Genomic DNA, 25,954 nt, shown 5'->3' on the forward strand with positions numbered 1-25,954 from the left:
AACTGTATAAACTACCGGGTCAAGAATTTCCATAATTAGACACTTAGTCAAAAAACGTGCAAGAGACAGACACTTCACAGATACTTAAGAGATACTAAATTGCTTTCGAAGGTGATAAACAACAGCCTGATGCGTTGCCAACATTGTCTTGAATGCATACTTAGTTGATAAACACCATATTAAGAACGAATGCTTTAATCTTATTTTAAATGGTTTTCAGTAGTCATTTAGCAGCATGTGTCTTAGACATTTCTCTTTTATCACTGAGAAACAACCCGCAAATTCAAGTCCATTTAAATGAATCTAAATTACCAGTGTAAATGAATCATATCCAATAAAGTGCAGCGTAAACGTGGACAAAGGGGTGGTTTTTAGTTTTGTGATTCCTTACACATAAGGTACATTTTGACAATTTAATGCTGGTTTCACATGTACCTCAGTCACTGGTCTAGCCATCTTAATTAGCTCATGGCACTAACTTATTAGCGATGCCAATCCAAAAAGCTTAGAATTTAAGACGGTCTAAAGTGTTTTTTTGAGTAGACATATGCATTTTATCTCTTAGTAGTAAATGCATTTGACCAGTCAAATACAGTAATTACAAATCTTAGTGTCATTCCACACAATTTCAGTCAGTGTCTCAGCATGACAAAGTCCTTGTGCACAAAGCAGGAGACTGATTCTGCCAAGTAGACCATGTTCCCTGATCAAAATCAGCCTTTCGAAATAAGCAAAAAGGTTTGTTTAGGGTTTGGCTCAGGACTGGAGTTTGAGCAACATTCTTATCAACTACCCTCAGGATTTGGACGTAGTTTTGGTAAAGGTTGAGTACAGGGAAATAGAGAGAACGTTTAGTTCTAGGATCAATGGAGGGTGTTGATTTAGGAACATCACACAAGTCTAAGTCAATTAAGAAATGCGAAAGATCTTGGTTTCCTCATATTCCAGACCTGAACACTTTTAATAAAAACTGGAACAATGACCACAGTGCGGCCAGAAAATGAGATTTTCTTACAGCTCTGGAGTCAAAGATTGTGTTCAGCCAGAGAGCTGAGCGTGAAGTTATTCTTACGGACATGAAGCTCCTGACAGAGAAGAGAGAGTTTCTGAAGAGAGAAAATGATGAGAGAGAGCACTGTGTATTATAAGCACACACAATTCAGTTCAGCGTGGTCTCATGAAATGTGCATAAATAAAAACAAAAACTACTGATATGCAAAAATAGACTTTGGCGTGCATATAAGACGTAGTTTTCACATGCGTATGATATGAAATTTGTTTGCTTGTGATACCCATCTTTCCCTCAAGCGTATCATACCATGAGCACTATTTATATTTTCAGTACTATTTATACATACCTTGGTTGCATCCAGGTTGCATTCATGAGATCAGGTAGTTTATAAATGCAACTGTGAATCAGATGAGCAACCAGTGTGAAAAAAAAAAAATCACAGTGTCTAGTGCAAATAGCCGCTGCTTAACAAATATATAATTTTTTTGTCTTTTCGAAGCTGCGTTCAAAATCTGAGGGGGCACTGGAGTGTTTTTTATGGATGGACCTGACTCAAACGTGAAGCAGTCACATCAGTGAGGAGAAGAGCACCTGAAGAACACAGATACAGATCTAATCCTATTTTTATTTGTGACTTCATACAGCTCCTGTACCGACTGTTGTGCAAATAATGTGAAGAGATACACAGTAAACATAAATTATGAAATATATTACATTCACGGAAACAGCTGTACATGCAAACAAATAAATACAGAATATTCAGGTCCTTTCATTAGCATTATAAACTAATAGACACGACAGAAAACAGTATGAATACGAGTGAATACGAATAATTGAACAGCATCTGAGAATATGTCATATACACAGCTACTAATCAAACTGTGTTATGATTTGTTTATGCTATGCATCACCTCCAAGTAGTCAAGCAATAGTCGTAGTCTAGCGGTGCTGTTGTGGTAAAACCTATTTAAAGATTGAGGTGAAATATTTTTTGTATATATGCATGTACAAAATTAAGATTTGCTCTAACAAATTTTATGCAAAATGTTTATTTTCTGTACTAATTTATGTTTTTTTCCCCCAAGACTAAAACGGTCTCAAAAACAATGTTTTTTTTTAAATAAAATATTAAACGGTAATATATACTAAAGTGCCAGGCAAGAGTAGTTAGATTATGATATAAGTACACCAGCAGTATCTGACAGTGCAGTGTTCCCTGGTGTCAAATTTCACAACAGTAATGCAAATATTAAGCAAAAGTAGAGTATATTTACATTAAGTCATTTGGCAGACACTTTTAGTGACTTACAAATAAGGACAATAGAAACAATGCATGTGGCAAGTTTTTTAAGAAAACAAATAGATAGAATATAGAAAAAAGAAAGCTAGTGTTACTTAAAAACAACAAAGATTACAAATGCAATCAATAGAGGTTCAAGTGTGTGTGTTTAAATAAAAAGAAGACAGATATAATAGTGCAAGAGTTCAAATAACGACTAAATAAAGATGGAAGAGATGTATTTTCTTTTACGTCTCTTGAAAATGGCTAAGGATTCGGCCGCTTTTAACGTAAACGTCTGTGAAAGTGATTTTGTGCTTCTTTGAAATGGCAGAATATTGTGTCTCATTATTCTGAAGTAATGAATTTAGCCAAACGGGTGCGGAACCAAAGGTGGCTATGTTCGGCAAACATAAGGCCTTTTATGTGAGCAGTTACTGGCAGCCAGTGCATGAACAGAGGCGTGACATGCATTCGATAAGTGCGCATTTAATACACAGCTACAGCGCAAGCGCGGCTACAAATGTAAAACCGCACGAAGCACCTCATCTTCTAGGAGTTCTAGGGGTTTTTAACCAGGATGTTCCGGGCAGGATTCACCAAGCATCCTTTATCCTGATAATGATCCAGAAGTCTTCTCCACAAAACACTGCAGCGCAGCAAGTTCTCATTGCCTGTGAAAATAGCAGAATTAGGGCTCTGCAATACAAGCATCAAACAATAAACTGATGATAATTCTGAGATAAAGTACATAATGTACACATAGTAAAAGATTTTGTGTTATTATAATGTTATTTGACATATTAACCCTGACACTATAAATATAAAGGACCTAATAATACTTAAGAGACAAAAATGTAATGTGTGCGTTATTTTGCATCATTCATATAACTTGCAGGTGCTCAGGTTATTGACTCTGAAAATCTTAGATGGCATAACTAACCAATGATGCACAGGCCTTCCTGAGCCCTGGTGATGCCCACGTTAACTTGGTGCGGGTCCATGATGAACCCGAGTCGTTTTATTATCCAGGATTTGGTCGGCTGTGTTTCTATGTCAGATTTGGGATAAGAGCGCACAGTCGATATGATGACATATTTCCACTCACTTCCTGTGGACAAAGAAAAGATCTCCAACAATTACCTCAGACACAATAACTGCACGCCATTGTCAAAACACGCAGTCACAAACACAGTTTACAAAGTATGAATACCTTGCATCTTTGTTTTGTGCTTCGAAAAACATTTTTAAGAAATCTTTCCTTTTACTTATTTGTAAAACGGTATTTGTGAAAGTTATTACCTTGACTTTTCATGATGGTGTTGACAGTGATATCACTCACACCCCTCTCAAGCAGGGACTCTCTGATATTTGCCACTTGAGCATTATATGGTGTGAGAATGGCTATGTCTTTTCTCTTTATCCCAGCCTCAGTCAAAAGGAAGGCGATCCTCACCTGGTAAAGATTTAATTTATAAATAAATAAGTAAATATATAATTCTATAATATACTCTTTGATGGCATTTTGAATTTAGAACAATGAACTATTTGTGGCAGAAATGGGTGGGGCTAAATTTAAATTATTTATTTATTTTAGTTTCTATACGACTTTTGACGCGTCTTCGTGTAGCTACTGTAGCTGTATGTAAGAATCTTTGTAATTAATATGACTCGTTTAAATGAAAAAAAAGAGACTTTTATTATATCTGTAGTAAGTTTGAACGCCACGAAAAAGGAGTCGTTATGTCGCCTAGGAAACTTAACCGCCAATTTTGCCGAACAACGACCTCGACTGAAGAGAAACTGGAGGAAGAGCCTAAATCTAAGTTATAAGGTAAGCTTATTAATATCACAAAACATACAGTACATTTTACAATTATGTAGAAACGGCCGTCATGTTTCACGTTGTAGTTCGATGGAATCTCAAGATGGCGCCAATTAGCCATTCTAGCTCGCGGTGTTATGAAAATATAGATACACACAAAATTTGTAATTTTAATAACATTAACAGCTAATAACATAAAAACATAGTGAGCGGTTCTATAAAAGCATCTAGGGATATTTAAAGCTTTGTCTAAAGTCTAATTTACATTGAGAACAATACTATACAACATATTCTATAATGAATCTAATGCACACTATTGTTCAACGTATACTTAAATATACACATTATTCAGTTTACTAGTTATCTCTTACCACTTCTTCTGCCTCCTCCAAATTTGCCTTTGAATTTTCATTCCCTCGTTCAGTCGGGACCACCAGACTTTTCTCCGTTCCTTCAACATGACCAAAAACTATGCATGTTTGCCTTGATTCGGTAAGGAAGAGACTTGGTTTGGGTAATATTCCAGTTTTTAACATTCCTTCATAGAACTCCTTAGATGGAAATTCACAAATGTCTTCTTGCTGTAAGAAACAAGATACGCAGTGGAGAAATGCAATTTGAATTAAGCCAAACTACTGCTGTTTAGATCATTGTTAAATACCACTGGATAAAAAAATTATTCATTAACGAATAAAAACTATACAAAAGCAAAAACCTGAAATTTTATATCAAAAATACAGTATTAGAGCTATTTCTTTGATTTAAATAGCTATTTATCCATTTATTACCATTCTGTACTGAGTGTCAAGCATGAGTGCCTTCTCCATGTAACGTTCAAAAAGAGATTTACTCATTCCCAATCGTTCCACCACATCACAGTGGACTACAGGCTGCAGCTGCATGTGATCTCCCAGAAGAACAATCTGGAACATGACATTAGTAGGATAAGCATTAATGCAATTTTAAATTCAATACAACACTTTCAGTTTGTTGATGTGAATGTTATTGGACACCTATTATGCAAAATTCACTTTTATATGTTGCTTGAACCTAAATGTGTGTTGAAAGTGTATTGGCAACCAATCTATAATGATAAAAATCCACCTGCTTTTTTTTTTAAAGCCAATTGCAGAGTTCATAAAATGTAAAATGTGTTAAAAAATCCATGCTGCTAATGTCCAGATTTAAGTGTTTGTCTGAAACCAAAAATTGTTTTGGAGTCGTACCTGCTCAGGCTTATGAGCCACTAGTGGAATAAAGGCTTCAGGTTCGGTTGCCATGGCACACTCATCAATGATGATCTGTTTGAAGTCGAGGACTTTAGCTAAGGCAGGGTGTGAAGCTGCTGTGCACGTGCACAAGATGACGTCATGCCGCAGTAATTCATGATTTTTAGCCTTTTGGAGTGCGTCTTTGTAGCTTTAAGAAAAGAATATATTTTGTTTTACTTTAAATTTGCTTTTCATGTCTATGAATTTGTATCCAAAAAAATTCTACAAAACAAGAAACAAGAGATTTCTAATAAACTATACATACAGTTTTTTCTCTTCAGCAGTGAGTTGATCTCCTCTGCTAATTTTCATTTCAAAAGCTTTAATTTGTGTGGAATATGGATTGCCATCCTTTCGAATCAAGTGGTGCAGTGCAATGGAGCTAATAATACAACAACAACATCTTTTAGTGTAAAGCAAGGTTTAGATTTATAAATATGCGCATATTACATTGCCAGTTAGTATCAACACTCAAATAAGAGATAGATGGACAGGATTTGGCAAATACCTGAGCTCTTTGTTGGGTTTTTCGCCCCTTTTAGAATTGCGTGACAGCTTCAGATTGCAGCCTAGGTAAGGTAATTCCAACATCTCCATCTGATCACTGTAGACTCTGAGAGGTCTAAGTTGATTTTGAAGTTTTAGGAGATGACCTGCAACACATCCTTTGTCCAGTTATCTACTTTATAAAGTATATATATTGCGTAATTCCTGCTTGGCGCCAAACTGGCTTAATAATTGGCTATACAGATAATCTACCTGCGACAACATCAACAGACTTATTTGAGGGGCCACAGTACAGAACTGCTCTCTTCTTCTGAGAACTGGTGGCAGGAAGCTGTTGAATGTTTTTGAGCAACCAGTATACGATATGGACACCAACAACAGTTTTTCCAGTCCCTGTGAATATTCAGAACAATGATTTAAAAGAGAAGAAAAGGAAATGATAATAGCCAACGAAAGAAGGGCAAAGAAACCAAATGAAGTAAAAAAATATCTCTGACCTGGTGGGCCTTGGATAAGAGTAAACGGGTTGGTCAGTGCCTCTCTTATAGCTTTGCACTGACTATTGTTTAGATGAGAAAACCCAGAAGGTAGATAATTGTCAATCTTAAACCTGGCTTGTGGCATCTGCTTCGGAATGTTGCACCCTGTGAGGAAATACAGTGTTAAACTAAATAAAACTACATGGATAATTTTGAAAAAGATGGCTAGTAAATCATCAGATTTGATTGTATAGCTTGAAATATAGACAAATATGCAAAACATAATATAGAGGTATAAAAAAACAAACTGTTGTACCTCCATCAGTGTTGATTTTCCTGCCCATGGCAATATTTTTGACATGTATGTTGGCTTTGGTTAGACTGTTAATTGCATCCTCTTTGCGCCTGCAAATAAAATAAAAAACAGTGAAGCATATATATATTGTTTAAAGATGTGATTATCTAAGGATGTACATAAAATTGTAAGGATGTACATACTCTCTATTGTAAGTCGCTTTGGATAAAAGCGTCTGCAAAATGACTAAATGTAAATGTAAAACAATACAGAAATATTTTGTAGTCTTACACATCTGGTAGAAGCTTTGGAATCAGCTCCAGAGTAAATCTCGTCCTCTCACAAAATATCGCTTCTGGAATATTTGTCATAGGCATATGGTTAATCTGAAAATCAATTTGCAAATTCTTCTGTTGTTTGGATTCTTTTTCCTCGACATTTGTAATTATGCCATGTGCCACCCAAGTGATATAGGGAATATCCATGAGAGCTGTGCACTGAGAGTTTTCCAGAAAGGGACTACTCTGGTGAATCCTAGTTCGAATGCAGAGGAAACTGTTCTTGAGGTCACATTCGATGGACCACTGAGATTTTTTGTCAAGTGGAAGGAGAAAAAAACCTTGAAGCTTTTCATGAGAGCTTTCCCATTTAAGGGTTGCATCTTCAATAAGAATACTTTCATTTTCATCCACAGCATTGGAGGCTGACTCCATTTCACACAAAGGTTTCCATATTGCCTGATAATCCATGTATGAGTTGTATGTATTCCTTGATGAGTGGAGTGCATATTTTGAAAAACACTTGATTGGATCTCTCACATGCTCCAAACAAATCTCAAATTTTGGATGAACAACAAACAGCTGAATTGCTGGTGTCATTAGCTCTCGAGCCATGGCTGTACCTAGCTGAACTTCGATTGACTCGCCTGGCTTTATTCTCATCCACAGTTCAGCATAATGCTCAGCGTACATGGGATCAGATTTTTCTGAACTTGTAGCATTTCTTAGTCCTTGCTGGAATTGTCTTGAATTGATTCTTGAGCTGACGTCAAGCTCCTCAATCAGGGGAAACATTGTGTCCCAATTTTCCTCTCTTAGAGCAGCCGCTAGGCCTTTCCAGGTCTTTGCAGAGACATAGGCCATGACTGAGTTTGAAGTTTGTTGTTTCACTTCAGCAATGATGTGAGGATTGGAGAATGAATATATCCTTCGCACCCATTTCAAGATAAAGCAGTTGTTGGTTTCATCAAACTGTGGTTGATCAGCCAACTGAAGATCCCTGTACATGATGTCTAAGTCTTCTGGTATTGAGGTTCTGTTAAGTGGGAAGGATAATCTGAAGTTTGTCCCTGATGGACTGAATTCCACAATGTATGCAACCTTCCTTTTGCTTTGGGTTGACAATTCTATTGCAAAATATAGAGCATTTGTTTTCTTCTCATATGCAGACTGTTGGTTGTTTTTTCTGGAAAATTCCATACAACACAGGTCGATGTCATGAGTTGTGTACCTAACATTTGTTTTATCAGTCACAGAATGAAGAAGGCGCTGCACAATGATATCTGTATATCGGCGGATTGGAGATGATGCCCATGTATAGCTGTCAAGATATAAATCATAGTGGCCAATTCTTGAGAGATGTGTCGAGTTTGAGCGTAGAACACATGATTTGTGGAACAGTCTCCTAAATGCAATAGCAAAAGGGAGAAGTTTGGGGTGAATTTCATCAGATGCAATTAAGTCAATTACTTTGTAGATATTTTTCTGCTCTGCTGCTGTCTTCAAGCATTTCAAAACTGATTTTAATATGGGGAAGGTTTCAGAATCAGAAATGTCAACCTGAGGGTTTGGCATTGCTCTGTGGTGGATCAAACCTTGGTTATTCAGTTCATGAGGCACATGTTCATTCTTGTGAACTTGACTTGAGAAGTGAACAGAAAGTGGAACCAAGGAGGCATTTTTCTCAAAAAGGTCAGTGAGCTTTTCACTTTTTGGTCTGTCCTGGCATCTCAGTGGAGTTATGCTCCTTGTTGTTTCATCAAGCAAAAGATGTTCAGAAACCATGTGGTTAAACATAATCATCAACTCTTCCACCATCAGGTGAGATTGCCTTCTTCCGAGAGTAACGTCCTCATCTAGCTGTTTGTAGCACCAGTCTTCCTGTTTCCTCAATCTCCTGTGGACCTCAGCAAAGGTCCATGCTTTCACAAGGCAGATTTCAAGCTGGTCAGAAGGCTGATAATTGTTCTCAAGGATGTCCTCAGCTTCATCATAAGAAAATTTCCTCTTGGAGTGAATGACCGATGTGCAAATTAATTTTTCCATTATGTTGTTTGTCTTAGTATCTACTCGTATTATCATAGAAATGGCTCGTCTGTCTTGGTTAGGAATCAAACTGAAAAAATTGGTACTCAGTTCTTTAGGGAACATGTGTATTGGGTCCTTTCCACGTGGATAGAATGTTGTACACATCTGTCTTGCATATTTGTCCAGTTCGCTGTCTTTAGCCACAAAGCTGGAAACATCAGAAATGTGAACTCCTATTTCATAGCACTCACCTAAATCTTGTACACTAATTGCATCATCAAGGTCTTGTGAATCTGCAGGATCAATGGTGAATGTTGGGAGCATGCGGAAATCTCTTCGCCCATCTTTAAATAAATCAGTACTTTGTAAGTCATGCATCTGTGTTTTTAAAGATGAAGAAAGTGTTCGCCTCAACTGGAATTCTATGTCAAGAACCTTCAATCCCTCTTCTAAAGTTGTTATTTTTGGAAACTGTCCAACAACAATCCCCAGAGGATATCTGCAATCATTTCTCCACTTAAGCACTTTGACAATGAAGAGATATTTTCTGTGTGCCTCTTTATTGACTTTAATAAACCTCTCTACTTTGAGGTTCTCAGGACTTCTTACAGCAATATGGTTTGGTTTGTCTTTCCAAAATGGCGTGTAGATTTTAGAAATGCATTTGTTGATAGGTATCATCACTTGATTGTCGTGTCTTTCAATGGTGCAGACAAATTCTTTCACAGCATCCGCACTTTCAAGGACATCAATTACTTTTCCCATAGGAGGATCTACTTTCTCATTCAGGATCTTGACTGTTACCTTGTCTCCAGGAAACGCCTGTCCAATATTATTTCTACCCTTGATATTAATTCTCAGAGAGGGCTCATCAAGTGGTCTAGCATAAGCTTGATAAAAACTCTCTATGACTATCTCACAGCGTTTATGTGTTAAAGAGTTAGTCAACAATTGCTCTTCATCTACTTCTGTAATTTGGTTTTTAACACTACTGACAAATTTTTCATGGTGAAATACTGGAAACAAGCCTTCCTCTGTCAATGGAACGTTGATGTTTTTGGTCTCATCAAGAAGCTCTTGAAGTATTGGGTCTTCTATGTCTGGTATGTCAGACATAGTTGATTCACTATCACTGCTCTCTTCATCCTCACTTCTGCAAAGCTCAGATATCTCAAGGAGATCTTGTTTCAAAGAACCTAAGGTAAAGCCGTGGGCACTTTCCTTGTTGATGCAATCCTCTATGTATGATCTCCATAGTCTCCAGCACATACCAAACTGATGACAGCAAAGTGCCGCTGCATCTCCAACAACAAATATTTGGGATTGGGCTCTTGTCATAACGGTGTTCAGCACTCGCATGTCATTAAAAAATTCAAGACAGGTCCGGTCTGCCTCCAGTAAGCTGTCCTTGGTGTGCACCGTGGAAATCACTATTACTCTGAACTGTTTTCCTGAAAAATATGGGAAAAGGAAATATGATCTCTAAATGACATGCATCTATACTAGTGTTTGAACATAATCATGATACATAGTGTTACAACTGAATAATGAATCATCTTTACCTTGCACATTTTCTGCATTCTCCACAGTGAAACGGGGCAGTCTAAGCTGACGCAGTCTTTGTCTGATTTCCAACACCTGAAACAACAGAGGAAATAGCATCTAGTATAAGAACATTTGAATGTGATGTAATAGCACAATGCCATTAATAAAAGCATAATATAAATTGACAACTAGAAATAGGTCTGATACCTGTCTTCCTTGAGAAAGGACACAGACTGATTCTGGATTTTTATCACCCCACTCTTGGGGCCATTTCTCCATTATTCCTTGAACAATGTCAACAACACTTTGAATTTGTTCCGCATTGAACCAGGACATGCTTGTTGGGTCCAAACAGCATTCTCCTCTTACGTAATGGAACTGCAAGGCATGCTGGTGTGGATGAGGAGGCACACCTCCACTAGCCTTGATCACATCACTCTTTCCCACATAAAACTGTTTTGAAACAAAATCCACAATGTCCTTTGTGGAACGGTAGTTTTCACGGAAAATAATTCGGCTTTTTTTGGAGCCGTCACTTTTTTCAGCTTGGTAGTAATAGAAGAGGCGATTGAGGAGGGTATGTTCTGAACATTTGTCTTGTCTCACAGAGAAGAGCCTTGGTCCCATCTGCATGTGATCTCCTGCTAAAACCACACGTGTATTTTTATCTGCTAAGCCCAGTGCCATAAGAGCCTCACACTCCAGCATCTGAGAAGCTTCATCAATCAGAATGTGGCTGAAGTAGTTTTCAGGGAGCTTCATGTCATGGAAAAAACGAGCCAAAGCAGTTGTTGTTATGATGATTCTTGTGGAGTCTAAAACCGCTTTATCAGGAAACTCAAACTGACTGTCATCTCTGGAAAAATGGCAGTACTTTAGGGTGATGGGATCAGTGGATCTGGGATTGCTTTCCTTTGCCTTGATTCTCAGTGGTTTGGCTTCATGATGAACAGTTGCATATTCATGAAAATGACCTTTCACGTAAAGATCAGCAGAACTGTATCAAGAAAAAAGATAAATAACAGTAGCTTAACCAAGACTGCATTTAATCAATTTCAGAAAGTTTCAAAATAACACTGGCTTCAAGGTATGCATTTTTATTAGTTTACGCATTCCCTGCAAACCAATACCCTTAATTGCACTATGCTTTACTTTTTGAACTACATTATTTATTTTGTATATTTGTGTGGCTGTGTCATCAGAAGACTTTTTAATTGAGCTAGGACCAAACAAGTATTAACCAGCATAGAAATTCCTGTTATTCTTATCTGGTAGCTTCAGAAGGATGTAGGGCTGCATCCTAATAGTCAACTAACCGTTTGTCAACGAGAAGAGGCTTGTTCGACCAAAATTTTATTAATTGCTTAGTTGCAGAAAAAAAGTGCTAAAGTCACACAGTCCATGGTGGAAAGATTGTTAATGGGTAATCTTTGTGGAAATATAGTACATCAAGCATGTGCACTCGGAATCACAATGAAACATCACACTTTTCTAATATAATAAAAACAGGCTTTTCTGACATTCACAAGTATGACTGTTGCTGATTTCCATTATGTCAATATTTTTCAACTCATTGGCCGATAGCAATATATTTCCTTTTATTTGGAAACAACACCAAGCATTTGACATTTAGTTAGTTTTTAACAAGACCTTTTTTTTGTTAGAATTAAATAAACAATAAACATTTTTTTGGAGGTATTTAAAGCTTTAAATATAACTATAAATAAACTATATATCAATTGCTATATTTTCCACCAGGAAGATGCAGTGTTTACTTTTAAGATATAACATTTGATATAAGATATAATCAAAAGACTTATGAAAAAGCTATGAAAATCTTTTTGAACTTGATTTGTTTAACATATTATATTATTGAAAACATATTATACATTAATGGATAAATTGGTATACATAAAAATATTTTTAATGTAAGCTATAGCTTCTGACCTTTAAATCAAAACGTACTCATTATTTTATTAATTTAACTTGAATCAGAAACACCGCCTAAATGTTATTTGTGTAGGCCAACAGTGCCCCCTATTGTATTAGAAGTCTTTACCGAAGAACCCGGGGAGTCTGCTGCTGAACCTGCTATTACTGTTTACTCTCTCATACACTGTATGTGTCATTCTGTACTGTGCTTTCATTGTTTAAATGCAGCAATCTAAAACAGTCAGTACATGTAATCATCTTTCAGACAAAACTTTGCATCAGTGTATAAGCCACACTGTTGATGTGATCTTTAGCAGCCTGAGCAAATCTGATTTAATGTATTCCTCTTATCAGCAAGTAATAGCGGCATCATTTTTCAAATCAGGCCAGTGCAGATATTTAAAATAAAGGCCATATCGGCCAATTTCGATATTAGTCCGATTATATTGTGCATTCCTATATACAAGACACCTACACTCTGTGAATGAGTGTGCAACTTCAATTCTGTGAATACTTTTTATAGACATATATATTATAGACATGAACTCTGTGTATACTTGTATTATAGACATGATAACTATATATATAATGAGCGAAATCTCTAATTTAAATGAACCAATTCAAGGGGAAAACAAATATTCTCAGATTGTGTAATCCATATGAAGCAAATTTTAGAAACAGTCAAACAGTTAGATGTCAAAAATATTTATACTGTCTTTTGCCTATGGTTTTAACAAGAAATAACACAGAAAAGAAATAGGCTAATATACGTGCCAGACATTAAATAGTTAAAGACAAGTAAAAAAGTAAAAAGCAGTAAAATAGAAACAAACTAATCAATTAGCAATAGCATAAAGAAATAAAACTGAACAAATGTCAGGTACAGAAATGTAAGAAAACTTACAAAATGTACAAAATATATTCAGTCAGTTAATAATTTTATTTTGTTCTTTGATTAACATTTATTTTTAGCCATGCATTTATTAGTATCTTTAACGCATCTAAACGCAAGTACATCTAAAAATACACTTAAACACTAAAAATTCTTTCTTATTTCTTCCCAAGAGAAACAGAATATTTAATGAGGAAACTAGAGGGTGTGGCTTGTTTTTTTCTAGGCCTTTTATTCAAAAACACTGACAGTTGGAGGGGCGTGGTTAACGATGTCATGCTCACGCCCATGCTGTCAATCTGATGTCATCAGAGAAGGCCAGTCATTTTAAAGGGGAGGAGCATTTTCAGATTTTGATTAAAGATTACGAAGGCAAACAATTTTTTTTTTTTGTGGATGAATTGTTCTCCACAAAAATAGCAATGTGACCTATTAAAATAATTAAAGTCAATTTTGACCTTAAAGTCACATTAAAGATCCCTTTTTAGAGTTTTATTTTAGGTGTTTATACCCTTAAGATATATATTTGTGGTATAAGTAACAAAAACCATCTCAATGTGTTTTTACAACACCTCTCTAAGAAGCTCTGACAAAAACAGGTCTATTTTGGTCTCTCTAATTAAAATTCATGAGCCTCTCTTCTGACCGAGCCAATCAAATTTAACAACGTTTCAATTATGTCACAGCGCTAGCTGGATGCAAAACAAAGGGAAGACTGAGACGGCAGCCCATTCAAGCTAGCACAGATTTGGCTGCATAAGCTTAAAATATCATCTTGTTATGATGTTGGGTGCCAGAATTAATATAATACAGCCTCAAATTAGAAATATGAGGGCATACCTGATGCCACTGCCAGACAAAAAGCGATGAAAGCTGGGATTTAAACATGATTAAGTTGTCCAGAGTGGACTAGACAGAAACGGTTGTCAAAAATGCTTGAGTTTGTACACTTCTTATCAGAAAAGGTAAAATATTGTCTTTTGTTGTTATGGGCACATTTGCAGTTTTATTGCATCTCATGAATATGTCGTTTATGAAATAATGCCTGTGTGCATGTGTGTAAAACAACAAACTGATGATTTATATATAATCATGTGTTATTGTATTAGCATTACATTGCTGTAATTAATAATAACATAGCTGTAAAAATAGCTGCGTGCTGAAATGTACCTTACCTGTTTGTGTGTGTGCAAATCAGGATTTTATTCTGTGGTTGCTGCACAAGAGCCTGGGCCATCTTTGCAAGGGTTCGAGTTTTCCCTGTTCCAAAAGGTCCGTAAATCAACAAAGGTGGGATGCTGCTTCCATTGTCTGTTACACTCAGAACAAAGTTCATTGCTGCTTGCTGCTTCTCATTTAACTCTCCTGTATCTGACTGGGAAGAAATGCAGAACTTGCTGTTTTTGAGATCAGGCATGACTTTGTCTAAGTTGGGGAGATCATCAATGGCCTTGTGCATCTCACAGAACCAGAGACGGTTTAGCTGGAACTGGACTTCCATCTCACAGCGTTCTCCATTCTGCAGGTTCAAATCAGTGCAGCACTGTCTGGAGAGCTGCAAAAGTACTTGTTTCTCTGTGGCAGCGTCTTTCAGAAACTCAGCCTCATAAATGGGTCCAAGATATTCATCGTTTTTCACAAAACGAACAAGAGATCTGATAGCATGTCTTTTCAGGATGAAGCCTTGAGGAGCATCAGGAGTGAGTGTGTGAGGCAGAGGCACGGCAGCAAGAAGTGTCCCGGGATAAGCACATTTCAATCCAAACCTGTCATCAGACAAGTAATTTTGCAACTGAGCAGTCCCTCGAAGATTCAGCCTGGAAACATTTTGAGATAGGGAGAGAACATTAGAATTGTTATCAATTGTCAAGTATTGGATTCACACCTATGAAATATATTTATGTATATACCTGGATAGCAGTTCACCTTCGACCTTTTCCTCCTGATATAAAAAATTGTGCATGCTGTGTTTGTAATTGTCACGGTCAATCACACCGTTCATCTCCTCTGTCAAGATCAGCTTGTATCTGTTTATCAGCTTTCTTTCTGCCTCTTCTCTTTGAAAGTAAGGAATACTTTCCAGACTTTCCTCATTCCAGGGTTCAAGATTCCTGGCAGACTCTTGTTTTTCTAGAAGAACCTCAGGTGCTGGACATGTGACTGATGTTCCCTTACACTCATCCTCTCCAACTCTGACCTTGATTTTTTGTCGTAGTACGGGTCTCGTGTTGAAGTCAAACACTACCCACTGCTCATACTTGCCTAATTGATCAGATTTGAAGGACACTGGGATTTCATACTCTGCAGAAAAATAATGGTGGAAATCATTTATGAACTTGGCAATTCATTTAATGGCAGTATTAGTAAAAACATGCCATATGGTTTCTTGCAGTTTTGTAAGAAATATTCAATCACCTGTTTGGTTTGTTTTAAACCAGTCACTGCTGGAATATGTCTGTTCCTCATTGGGATCTTTTCCTAGGCTGAATTTCGCCCCCAGTTCCCGTTTGAATAAAGCAATAGTCTTTAGAGGTTCCTGGAGGGAGTTAAGTCCGTTTGAAATGGGATTAAGATCAGTGTTACTACTGAGGCAATCCTACACGATATCTCAAACTTATAGCTGTCTAAACAGACAAACAAATTGGATGCTTGGCAGATTATAGACCTCAAAGAGTGCATCGCACACAAACACAACATATCCACTTGGTAATAAAAAGTTGCTATTTTGACAAGAGCTTCTTAAATTCTGAAAAGATGCTTCGAGTAATATTTTTCTTATCTTAGTTGCAGACATAAGGACAAGGACTTCCTTAAGGTTCATTATCAAAATTATTATGTATAATTCTTACACTGAGAACAAATGTAGTACGATCATAATGACAATTGTTATACGTGTTAATGTACAAACCTTAGAAGTAATGGTAAAATTCCACGTACACTGTATTCCCTTTTTCCTTACATACACACTGTCTATATCTGAGTCACAGCTGATAATAACATCAGGAAGGGTGTCACTGACCTGCAGGAATATTGATTCAATCTGTGTTTATGACATTGCAAAAACATTATATATTGTTCATTACTGAAAGGTCAACTTACAATCATTTTCTTGTCGTTACTGTGTCTGTATTCCTCCAAAAGATTGTCCTGATAGGACAGGAGACCCATCTCGGCTGCATCCCTGGCTCTTTTTCTTGATGCCTTGATTCTCTTTTGCCATTCATGAAGTTCCTGTTGACTGTGTGCCTCCGGGCAATTGTCACCATACTCACATATCAGGGGACTATGGGAAAATGTTTTATAGGTAGCTTAAACATACTTGGATAAAAAATACATAGCTAATGCTAATGGCACGTCACACTTCATATAAATACCTTTCACACAATTTCAGGTCCTTGTACGCTGGCGGCGGATCACGATACTTCCAAGTCTGAGAGGTATCTTCAAAGATCAGTCTCCGGTGCTTCACAGTGAAACAGTGGTTCATCAGGTCCTCCTCTGTCTGGAAGTGGTTCTTGCAGAATGTGCAGTCAAACTGCCCTCCTTGTTGTGTCCTTTGGTTTTGTTTTAGCATTTTCACAAGCTTAGCAATTGTAAGGTTTTTATCCTTCATGATGTTCCACAATGCTGCTTCTTCTGAGCTCCTAGCAAAGGTACATCTGCTTCCATGCTGGCTGCATCCGCTTCCTTCAGTGAAGTACCAGCAAACAACATACTTGTGAGGCTCATGAGGTCTGGGATGGCCTGGCCGAGGGGCAACAGGCCTCCACAATGAATTGTCACCTTTCCGCTTGATCAGTAAGATGTCTTCTGAGCAGTTATGGCTGGTCTCCTTGTAGTCATATGAAATCTCATTGTGTTTTTTACAGCACTTTTTACAAGTGATACGCAGCTTGTATGGCTCTAGTAATGCTTGGAGATTTTCAAGGAGAGCCATGTCTTAAAAACACAAAATTCATATGAAGAGAAAAAGCTCGCAATTAGAAAGCAATTTTTTGTTACCGTTTTTGTTTTATCATGCATTTTTTTTACAAAATATGAGTAAAACAAGGTATGTGACAAAAATAAATGAACATACCCAAATTACCCGTATTGAATACGTTCAATTTACAGCAGATACGTTTATTTTGTAAAACATGAATATTTAGGGTGTCAGCACATGCGTTTATGCTCTACAACAAATTTCCAAGTATCATCAGTTTATGCTTACTATATACACGCCATGTTTTACACATTTTGGAAATAATTTTATCTTGGGTTTTGACTTCATGGTTTCAGCACACATTCTAATATCGATCAGTTAACTTTTAGCCTTCAGACAAAATAAACATCAGTAAGGAACATATCTTTACATAGTGTCTATTAAAACTGGTGTGGTTTATGAAAATTAGCAAATGTAAATGCAAAAACACCTTCAAGTCAGCATCTCTTAAAGGAACACTTCATGCTTGGTATGACTACTTTCATCTTTGTTACATAAAAGGCAATGCTTATAAGAGACTTGCTCCTTCACCTTTTACTGTATGGAAAACAGTAAAGTAAACAGTGACTGAAGCTGTCAGCTTCATATTCATTAAATATCTTCTAGTAAATAAACTGTATATAAAAAAATCAGGTAACATGAAACAGTAATGCACAGCATTGACTTACCATCATATTTTACTTGCCATCCCAATGGTTTTCTGATATGTCACGATCTTCCTGTAACACTGTAAGTTTCAGCCGCTCTCAGTGTCATGTGCATCGAGAGGCATTTAAACAGTTTATAAGGCTGTTGCTGAGTGACGCTGGATAAACCACTCCCTTCATAGAAACGAAGAATAACTTTCCTTTTCCAGCACAGTGCACTTGTACTGAACAGTGGAATTTCAGTATTAGCTTTCAGTTTCAATACTGATGAAAACCTCAGGAAGTACACAGAGCTCAGGCCTGTTCTTTTACTAAATCATTAAAAAAAACAAAAACAATCCTTAATGCTCCTATTAGACTTTTTATAATATCTACTTTCCACTTTCAGCACACATGAGTTGTGTTTGCTATCGTTAGACAACATTAGAAACTAATGTTTGCGTGCAACATGCTTTTTTTTTTCCCCAAGCATGAATAAACAAAGTAGTCATGTTTTCCTCATTGCACAAGCTTACATTTCTTTTGAAATCTAATAATATACTGAACATTCTTTATCTTGTATTAAATGTTTTGGGTTTTTTTTAGAAGTAGCAGTCTTATAAGGAAAATAAAACACACACGCTCTAATGAAACGATACATTGTAATGTAGGGACTGCCGTTCTTTTCAATGACATTGTGGAGGTTTGAAAAACAATTAGCACTAAAACATGACGATCAAACTTAAATGAAGGAATATAGTTTCCAACGTTCTTCAAAAGAATACCCATTAACATTGGCATACGACGTAGCTAATTTTTCAACATTATACTAGTATACTTGCCATTAACAATAAAATTTAGAAAACGAATTCAACAAATGCACAGCACAATTTAATTTGAAACTCATTTGGGTGAAACTATCTTGGCTGATAAATTGAGTAAGTAAACTAGCACACTTGAAAATACACTCATATCTATGCCGGGCATTGTTTATGACAACTAATAAGGATTATCAAGCGTGAAAGCAAACATGAGGTGATTCAAGACTGGAATGGTACACAAACTGTTAAAGAACTAGTTCCTCTAGAACTAGTTTTGGGTCACAATTATTTGTTTTTTCCTACTACGGAAGTCAATGGTGACCAAAACAGCCTGATTACAAACTTTTATCAATATATCTTCCTTTGTGTTTGGCAGAACAAAGAAATTCGTACAGGTTTTTGGTAACTACTTGAAGGGGAGTAAATGAAGAAATTTTTCACTTTTGTGTGAACTAGTTCCAAATGACTGATACTGCTTTACTGGTACCCTGGGGACTGACATTACAGTGTGTATGGAGTTTCATCTGACCACTCCCTTTCTGTGCAATTTTAAGTGAAGTTATGTATAGTTTGTACAAACAAAACAGGTTTACGTCACGGCTGCATGTACCATTATTCTGCCTCTGACATCAGAAGCCAGGAACGTGATAATTGTGTGCACATTTAAATGTGATCCACCCACAAGAACACAACAGCAGCAGTATCTAAACAAACAAAACAACTTCAGTTTCATTTATCTATAACTTCCATCACATTGCCAGAGTTTTTCATAAACATGTGATGACACGTACTCAAACATACCCTCATTTTACTCGGCTTCGATGACTGATTTAGTAGTACTTGATTGCATACCAGTCTTATCAGCAGCAATACAATCATAAAAGATTAGAAACTGTATTCAGAAACCACTGGGTCAGTAGTTTCCATATACATAATCAGAAACTCAAAAAACATGCAAGAAATCCTGATCTGTTGCCAACATAACATATTGGACGCATATTTAGTTTCCCTCAGTCGCAAAAAATTACAGAGACACCTTCTTACGAATTTGTTATGCTTTAATCTTATTTTAAATGGTTTACAGTAATCAGTTAGCAGCATATAGCTTAGACATTTCTCTTTCGGGTCACTGAAAAACAAACCCACAAATCTGAGTCAGTGACCCTTGAAATGTATCTAAACTACCAACGTGAATGAATCATATCCAATAAAGTGCAGTGGAAATGTGGAAACAGCCATGGTTTTTGTTTTTGTGAGATTAAACCCTGCAAAATAGCAACCTAGACCAGACTAAATGACCAGACTGTGCCAGTGCTGGTTACAAATGTGCTATGTTTCACGCTGGTTTTAGTTCAGCCACTTTTCTAGCTGGACTATGGGCAACAGCAACCCTCTTAATCAGCTTGTGGCATGTAACATAGCACTAATGCCAATCTAAAAACAAGTCTTTAAACTGGTCCAAGTTGTTTTTGTCAGCAGGCAGATAAACTTTATGGTCAAAAGTATGTGAACACCTCTTTACAATTTTGGCTAGTCAAGTAACTCTAAATCTTAATGCTGCTCCATACAGTAACATTGCGGAGATTGTTTCAGCGTGACAAAGCAGGTGACCGCTTGAGCAAGGTTATCAACTTGCTTTTGATTTTAGCCACAATTTATGACAAATGTTGGTTTCAGGGATATAGATAAGACTAATAAGACGTCTTGTTCTAGGATCAATAGATGTTGCTGATCCAGGAACACCACACAAGTCAAGGTCCATCAAGAAATGTGAACGATCTGAATATCATTTGGGATGAACTGGAATAATGGCTCCAAGAAGATCTAGAGCTTTTATAAAGAACAGACTGCCTATTAATGCCCATGCTTCTGTCTGGATGCACACATACTTCTGTCCATGTCGTGTATGTGGAATGCGGTTATATGCTCAGGCGTTTATTGATAAGGAAAACTGATAAGGTGAGTCTGATATGACCTGGTAAGACAGTGTGGCCAGAGAATGAGATATTCTCCCAATGCAGCCGTGACTGGACGTCTCACAGCTCTGGCGACAAACAGTGCCTTTAGCCGGAGAGATCAGTGTGAAGTTCCTTGTTCTTACGGACTTCTTCAGCATGAAGTTCCTGACAAAGAAAAGAGAGACAGCGTAATAAAAGATAAATATGAACTGCTTTGTAGCAACCAGGAAGGAAAAAGAAGCAGTTCTCTTTTTCACTGCCGATAAAGAACAACAGGAACTGTGGAAAGATAAAAGCCTGTATTTCTTCATTCGGCAAACAAAAAAAAAAACCATTATTCACAGCCCATTTTACTTTTGGAAATTTCGACTAGTTTTAGCTATTGGATCACAAAAAGTGGTCATTTTGGATCATTTCTGTTGGTTTGATTGACAGATATTGCATGCACTGATAAGTGTTATTTTAAGATGTTCTTGTCACAGCGTAATTATGTGATAAGTACTGAGTAATATTAATTAAATACATGTACTCGCTATAATATGGTTAGGTTTCGGACTAGGGATTGGCTTGAGGTTATTTGCGTGTTATTACAAGGACACTGTAAAATAAAGTGTGACCTCGAAAAAAATATATGACTTATATGCAGTGTATATTTAGATTAAAGTGTGTCAAGTGCATACGTGTAAAATAGATTCAGATCTAAAGGAACTGAGGACACCTCAACAAACGTTTTAAAGAGGGTTTATTAATGGAACAGTAGAGGCTGAGAGATAGGTTGACCCTCCAGAGCATATACTTACTTTTTCTAAAGAATAACAGAAATTGATGAGTCAGTCGGACTCACCTTCTCTCTCAGGCGCTGTTTGAGAGCATTGAGACGGGCCATGCGGTTTTCTTGGATCAGCTCCATCTTGTGGTGGAGTTTCTCCTCTGTCATCTTGCTGTAGTTGTTGTTGACCTCCTGGGCCTTGGTGAGCACCTCCTTCTCGCGCTCGCGTTTCTCCGCCAGCTGCTTCAGCACCTGCTTCTCCTGAGACTACAGGAAGAGGCGCGGAAAGCTATTAAATGCGAGAACTTCTCTGACATTTAAAAAGTTGAATTGAAAATTTCAATAAAACAGCCACAGGCATACACTAAGAGGACTGTAATACCATGGTATTAACCGATTACCGTATTCATATCCTATGGTATCTACATGCTACATGGTGAAATCTTTTGGAAATAAAGGTTTCATAGGACCACCATTTCTAAAAGAACCATTCTCTCTTAATTTAAAGGACATTATCTAATACTCCAAAGAACCTTCTTCCACTATTAAGAAACTTTAGTGCAGTGAAATGGTTTTACGCTTTTAAAAATAACTCTTCTTTTAACGTTTGGATTCTCAAAGAACCATTTATTTCTTAGAGAGCAGAACATTTTAACAATCTAAAAGTTTTGCATGATGGAAAGGCTATGTGGAACATAAAGGATCTTTAAGGAACCATCAATGCCAATAAATAATCGGTAACACTTTACAACAAGGTTCATTAGTTAACAACATTAATTAACATGAACTAAGGAACAATGCTTCTACAGCGTGTGTTAATCTTAGTTAATGCTAATTTTTGCATTTATGGATGCATTATTAAAATCACAAGTTGTGTTTATTAACATTAGTTCATGCACTGTTAGCTAACATTAACAAAATAATGTCATAAACAGTTCATCCACAATGAATGATTGTATTTGTTTGAACTAACGTTAACAAAGATGAATATTATAAATATAGTGTTCATTGTTTGTTCATGTTAGTCAATAACTAATGTTAACAAATGATAGCTTATTGTAAAGTTACCAAATAATCTTTATTTTTAGTGTCAAGATTAGTGCTATGATCCAAAAGTGTTTGTGTACTAATATATATATATATAAAAAATATTTTCATTTTATATATATATATATATATATATATATATTTTTTTTTTTTTTTTTTTTTTTTTTAACATGCAAATACAAATTATGATCAATCGTTTCACAGCACTAGTTAAGATTCTCAAATACTCATGTGCTTGTGTTTTTCATGAATGCTTCTCAATACTCTGAATAATTAAATGTTATTCAAGTCAGCTGGATGCATCGCTCAAGAAACCTCCTGTTAGCTAGAAATAGAAGGAACAGTCCAAAAAACATGGTGAAACTGGTGCTCGGCATATGAAATAATAAAGCAATATTTAATGGCGTCATCATCTTACCCTCCGCCTCTCCTCGGCGGCCTCCAGCCTCCTCTGTAGTTCCCCCAGAGAGGGCTCCTTCTTCTGGGGCGGCAGCGCCAGAGTCTGGGGTCTCTCCGGAGACGGCTCAGTCGGACTCTTCAAGATGACCTCAAAAGCCTGGCCGGAAGCTCGCTTATTCAGCGACTTCACCTCCATGTCTATTGAGCGATGATGTGGGGGACAATAAATTTGTAACGCGACGTGAACGTAACGTGACGAAATATTCTGGTAGTAAGACCTTCAATCCGTGAAGCTCCTACCTTCAAACTGACCGAAGGTGTTGGGATGCGGCTGGGAATACAAGCAGGAGCAGAGGAGAGATAACACCGACATCTCTCTCAGCTTCTCAGAGTAGGCTGCAAGACAAATTTAGTCTGAATACAGTAAACTTGACAATAAATCACTGATTTATTGTGAACGTGCAAGCAGCAAACAAACCAGATCTTCACAGCCAATGGGTAAAGTGTGGACACCTTTGATCCACGACGTACTATTGTTTTAGACAACAGTTATCACTTAGCATAAGTGAACATTTTGGAGTGTCGTAGAATATTATTTGTTTTTCCAAGTAAATTAATCAGGACTTTAATATCTTTTAGACATTTGCACAGGAAAACGGAAGAAGAATTGTGCTCTTTTTTGCCGTTCGATCCCATTGTTTTTGTAAAATGGTATAAAAATAACAGAGCTTGGCAGCTGATACCACTTATTTTTATAAAAGAAACCATGTGAAAAGATCAGTAGACGCTTTAAGATTTCTGTCGAAAACATGTTTTAAAAAAAATGACAGTAACGTGAAATGGGCTGCTATTGGTAAATAGGAAGGGAGAGTCTGTATTACAGCAATATTGTTTCCCACTGCTTCATGAAATATACTTTATAAGGGATGCATGAATGCAAGCATGTTGCTGGGCTGCATTCGGCATCAAACCCCACCCAAAACCTGATTCATGTATTATTGATCCAGGTAACACAGCACAAGACATGTCAACCAGATCTGATCACAACATCAAACCGCCCCTCAGGAAGATGCATGCGAGGGACAGACTTGGTGTTAGTGTTTATTACACGAGCCAATGGTGGTGCACATTTCTTTATTACCCATGAGCTCAACAGAAAGGTGACTTTGCAAGAAAGCTGAGATGGCAGATAACTCAAAACCTGCTTTGTCTAGAGCAAAGCACACAGTATAACACGCGCAACTTACTGCTGTTATTTATAGATTATTTTAGATGCAAACGCATCTGATCACCTCATATTGCATCTCAAAAGTCAATCAGTCTACAGCGGACGACCGATTCCGGGCTGCGTGTGTTTGAGTGTGATCCAGACACTCTCTTCAACAATATTGCGCCACATTTTGCAGCACTGCTACCCTCCAAATGAACCTGTGTTTTTTTTTATAGCCCAACATCTGCAGCGTTGAGCATCGGCACACTCCAACGCACAATAACAGTCTTGTTCGCACAGAAACTCCCCGAATTAAAAGGATCCATTCATTAATGCCATTATCGTCCCTTAGATAGCGTGGAGCGTGCATGCTCGACAAAGGACGTGTTCACCAGCGCCAAAGTCACGCTAAACGACGTGATTCCGCCGCAGGTCATGCAGTAAGTCTCCCTAGTTTCTCAGCTTCGTTTCTAAAGACGGAGGTTATTCTGGGTCTTACCTGAAACTGTGCTGTCCATGGTGCTGCCGGAGGACGAGGGATGGATGCTGAGCGGAGAGAAGCACTGAAGGAGTGACGCACAGCCAGCGGTCGGTGTTATCAGGGGAGGAATGATGGATGGGAGGAGGAGGAGGGAGGAGGTGAAGGTGGAGATGGAGATGCAGAGAGAAATGGCAATTTGGGGGCAGAACAAGTGATGATTGGAGGAAAAAAAGAAGAATAATAAAGTACTATTGTGCCGTTGTCTTGGAAACAAGAGCTATTTTTACTGCTCACATACACCTTAGAACAAGTTATGCATATATCGAAGCATAACACTACGAATAACCAAGTCATTTGGGTCGAGAAAAGTTCTTGCAGCATTTGTTAGCTTTTTTTTTATGTGGTATTTTCTAATCTAATGCACTGACCGCTGTATCTGGTAAATATATTTAAAAAGAGTACCGTACATTGGTTCGGTCGAAGAAATCAATGCACCATTGACGAGACAAAAGATGCATTGGGTAAAGTTGTACGACATTTGATCGCTTTTCCAGTCAGCTATTGATCTGAAATTGACTCCTCCATACATCAGAGCGCCGCGCTGGGAGCAACGTTACGGATCAAGACTAAATTAAGATGGAAGAAAAGCAGAACGTTTTCACACGCAACAAATAACCATCCCGATATGAATTTTTTTTTGCATGTTGCAATGCAGTCGCTTACGAGGCGGTCTTTAGTGAAAGGCTAATGTTTGACAGTTAACAAAAAAAAATTAAATATGGCAAAAAATAAACAAAAAGATGCCCGTCTGTGATGTTTTTATCTGGCACTTGTTTTTGTTTTTTTATTTGAATTACAAAGTTTGCTTGAATTTTATTATTTAACATTTAAGACACTGCACAAGCCGTTTTTTTTGCAGAGTAACCCGAAGTGCCAGAGCTAATATTCAAGCTCCATCCCAGATCCACTGATGCACTATTACGTAAGTCTTCATACACAATTCATGCTTCTGCTGAAGCCTTGCGTGCGAAGAGCGGCTCGTCCTAAAACGACTGCACCAGGCAGCGCAGATCAACATCGACACTGGCGAAGTCTGCCTTAAACATCACCATCAGCTGATTGAACACGTGTGACATCTGCGTCTCCAAACTGGAAATGTTTGGTCCTAAAGAAGTGCGTTCAGAGGAGACGCGTTCATCATTATATTAACTCTTTCACACACACACACACACACGAAAGGTCTGAGGTCACAGATGTGATGCTCGCCGCTGTAATAACATTCATTACATGAGCAGCCCGTATTGATTCACTGCTGCCT

The 25,954-nt window shown here is 37.3% G+C and overlaps 2 protein-coding genes across 3 annotated transcripts; both read right to left on the bottom strand.

Annotated features, from left to right (window-relative positions):
* Positions 1–1,617: 1,617 nt before the first annotated feature.
* LOC122334315 (helicase with zinc finger domain 2-like) lies at positions 1,618–18,135 on the bottom strand. The gene is made up of 21 exons (XM_043232133.1): positions 17,994–18,135; positions 16,718–17,282; positions 16,443–16,626; positions 16,252–16,362; positions 15,759–15,879; positions 15,254–15,644; positions 14,519–15,160; positions 10,727–11,516; positions 10,537–10,612; positions 6,960–10,425; positions 6,690–6,778; positions 6,392–6,538; positions 6,147–6,287; positions 5,896–6,040; positions 5,653–5,769; positions 5,343–5,535; positions 4,905–5,039; positions 4,488–4,697; positions 3,594–3,747; positions 3,235–3,402; positions 1,618–2,965 (listed from the first exon to the last, which is right to left on the bottom strand). Exons 2-21 carry the CDS (start codon positions 17,278–17,280, stop codon positions 2,853–2,855), a joined length of 7,956 nt encoding a protein of 2,651 aa, XP_043088068.1. The 5' UTR covers positions 17,281–17,282; positions 17,994–18,135; the 3' UTR covers positions 1,618–2,852.
* A 1,677-nt stretch (positions 18,136–19,812) lies between these two features.
* stmn3 (stathmin-like 3) lies at positions 19,813–25,926 on the bottom strand. 2 transcript variants are annotated; one of them, XM_043232102.1, is made up of 7 exons: positions 25,633–25,926; positions 25,104–25,262; positions 24,655–24,718; positions 23,246–23,341; positions 22,965–23,143; positions 21,575–21,766; positions 19,813–20,895 (listed from the first exon to the last, which is right to left on the bottom strand). In XM_043232102.1, the coding sequence occupies exons 2-7, from the start codon at positions 25,152–25,154 to the stop codon at positions 20,836–20,838; spliced, it is 642 nt and encodes a 213-aa protein (XP_043088037.1). In that variant the 5' UTR covers positions 25,155–25,262; positions 25,633–25,926; the 3' UTR covers positions 19,813–20,835. The 2 variants fall into 2 exon arrangements, with proteins under 2 accessions (XP_043088037.1, XP_043088036.1); XM_043232101.1 differs by having other exon boundaries at positions 25,104–25,926.
* Between the last annotated feature and the right edge of the window lie 28 nt (positions 25,927–25,954).

This window comes from Puntigrus tetrazona, unplaced genomic scaffold (genome assembly GCF_018831695.1).
Source record: "Puntigrus tetrazona isolate hp1 unplaced genomic scaffold, ASM1883169v1 S000000513, whole genome shotgun sequence".
Classification (NCBI taxonomy): domain Eukaryota; kingdom Metazoa; phylum Chordata; class Actinopteri; order Cypriniformes; family Cyprinidae; genus Puntigrus; species Puntigrus tetrazona.

Excerpts from the sequence above, each read along its gene's own strand:
- LOC122334315 (XM_043232133.1), bottom strand. The coding sequence starts at position 17,280 with ATGGCTCTCCTTGAAAATCTCCAAGCATTACTAGAGCCATACAAGCTG. Across the intron at positions 15,645-15,758 it reads GTTTAAAACAAACCAAACAG|AGTATGAAATCCCAGTGTCC; the intron begins GTGATTGAATAT and ends ATTTTTCTGCAG. Across the intron at positions 3,403-3,593 it reads CACCATCATGAAAAGTCAAG|GAAGTGAGTGGAAATATGTC; the intron begins GTAATAACTTTC and ends CTTTGTCCACAG.
- stmn3 (XM_043232102.1), bottom strand. The coding sequence starts at position 25,154 with ATGCATCTTTTGTCTCGTCAATGGTGCATTGATTTCTTCGACCGAACC. Across the intron at positions 24,719-25,103 it reads ATTTCTTCGACCGAACCAAT|TGCTTCTCTCCGCTCAGCAT; the intron begins GTACGGTACTCT and ends TCACTCCTTCAG. Across the intron at positions 23,342-24,654 it reads CATGGACAGCACAGTTTCAG|CCTACTCTGAGAAGCTGAGA; the intron begins GTAAGACCCAGA and ends TTTGTCTTGCAG.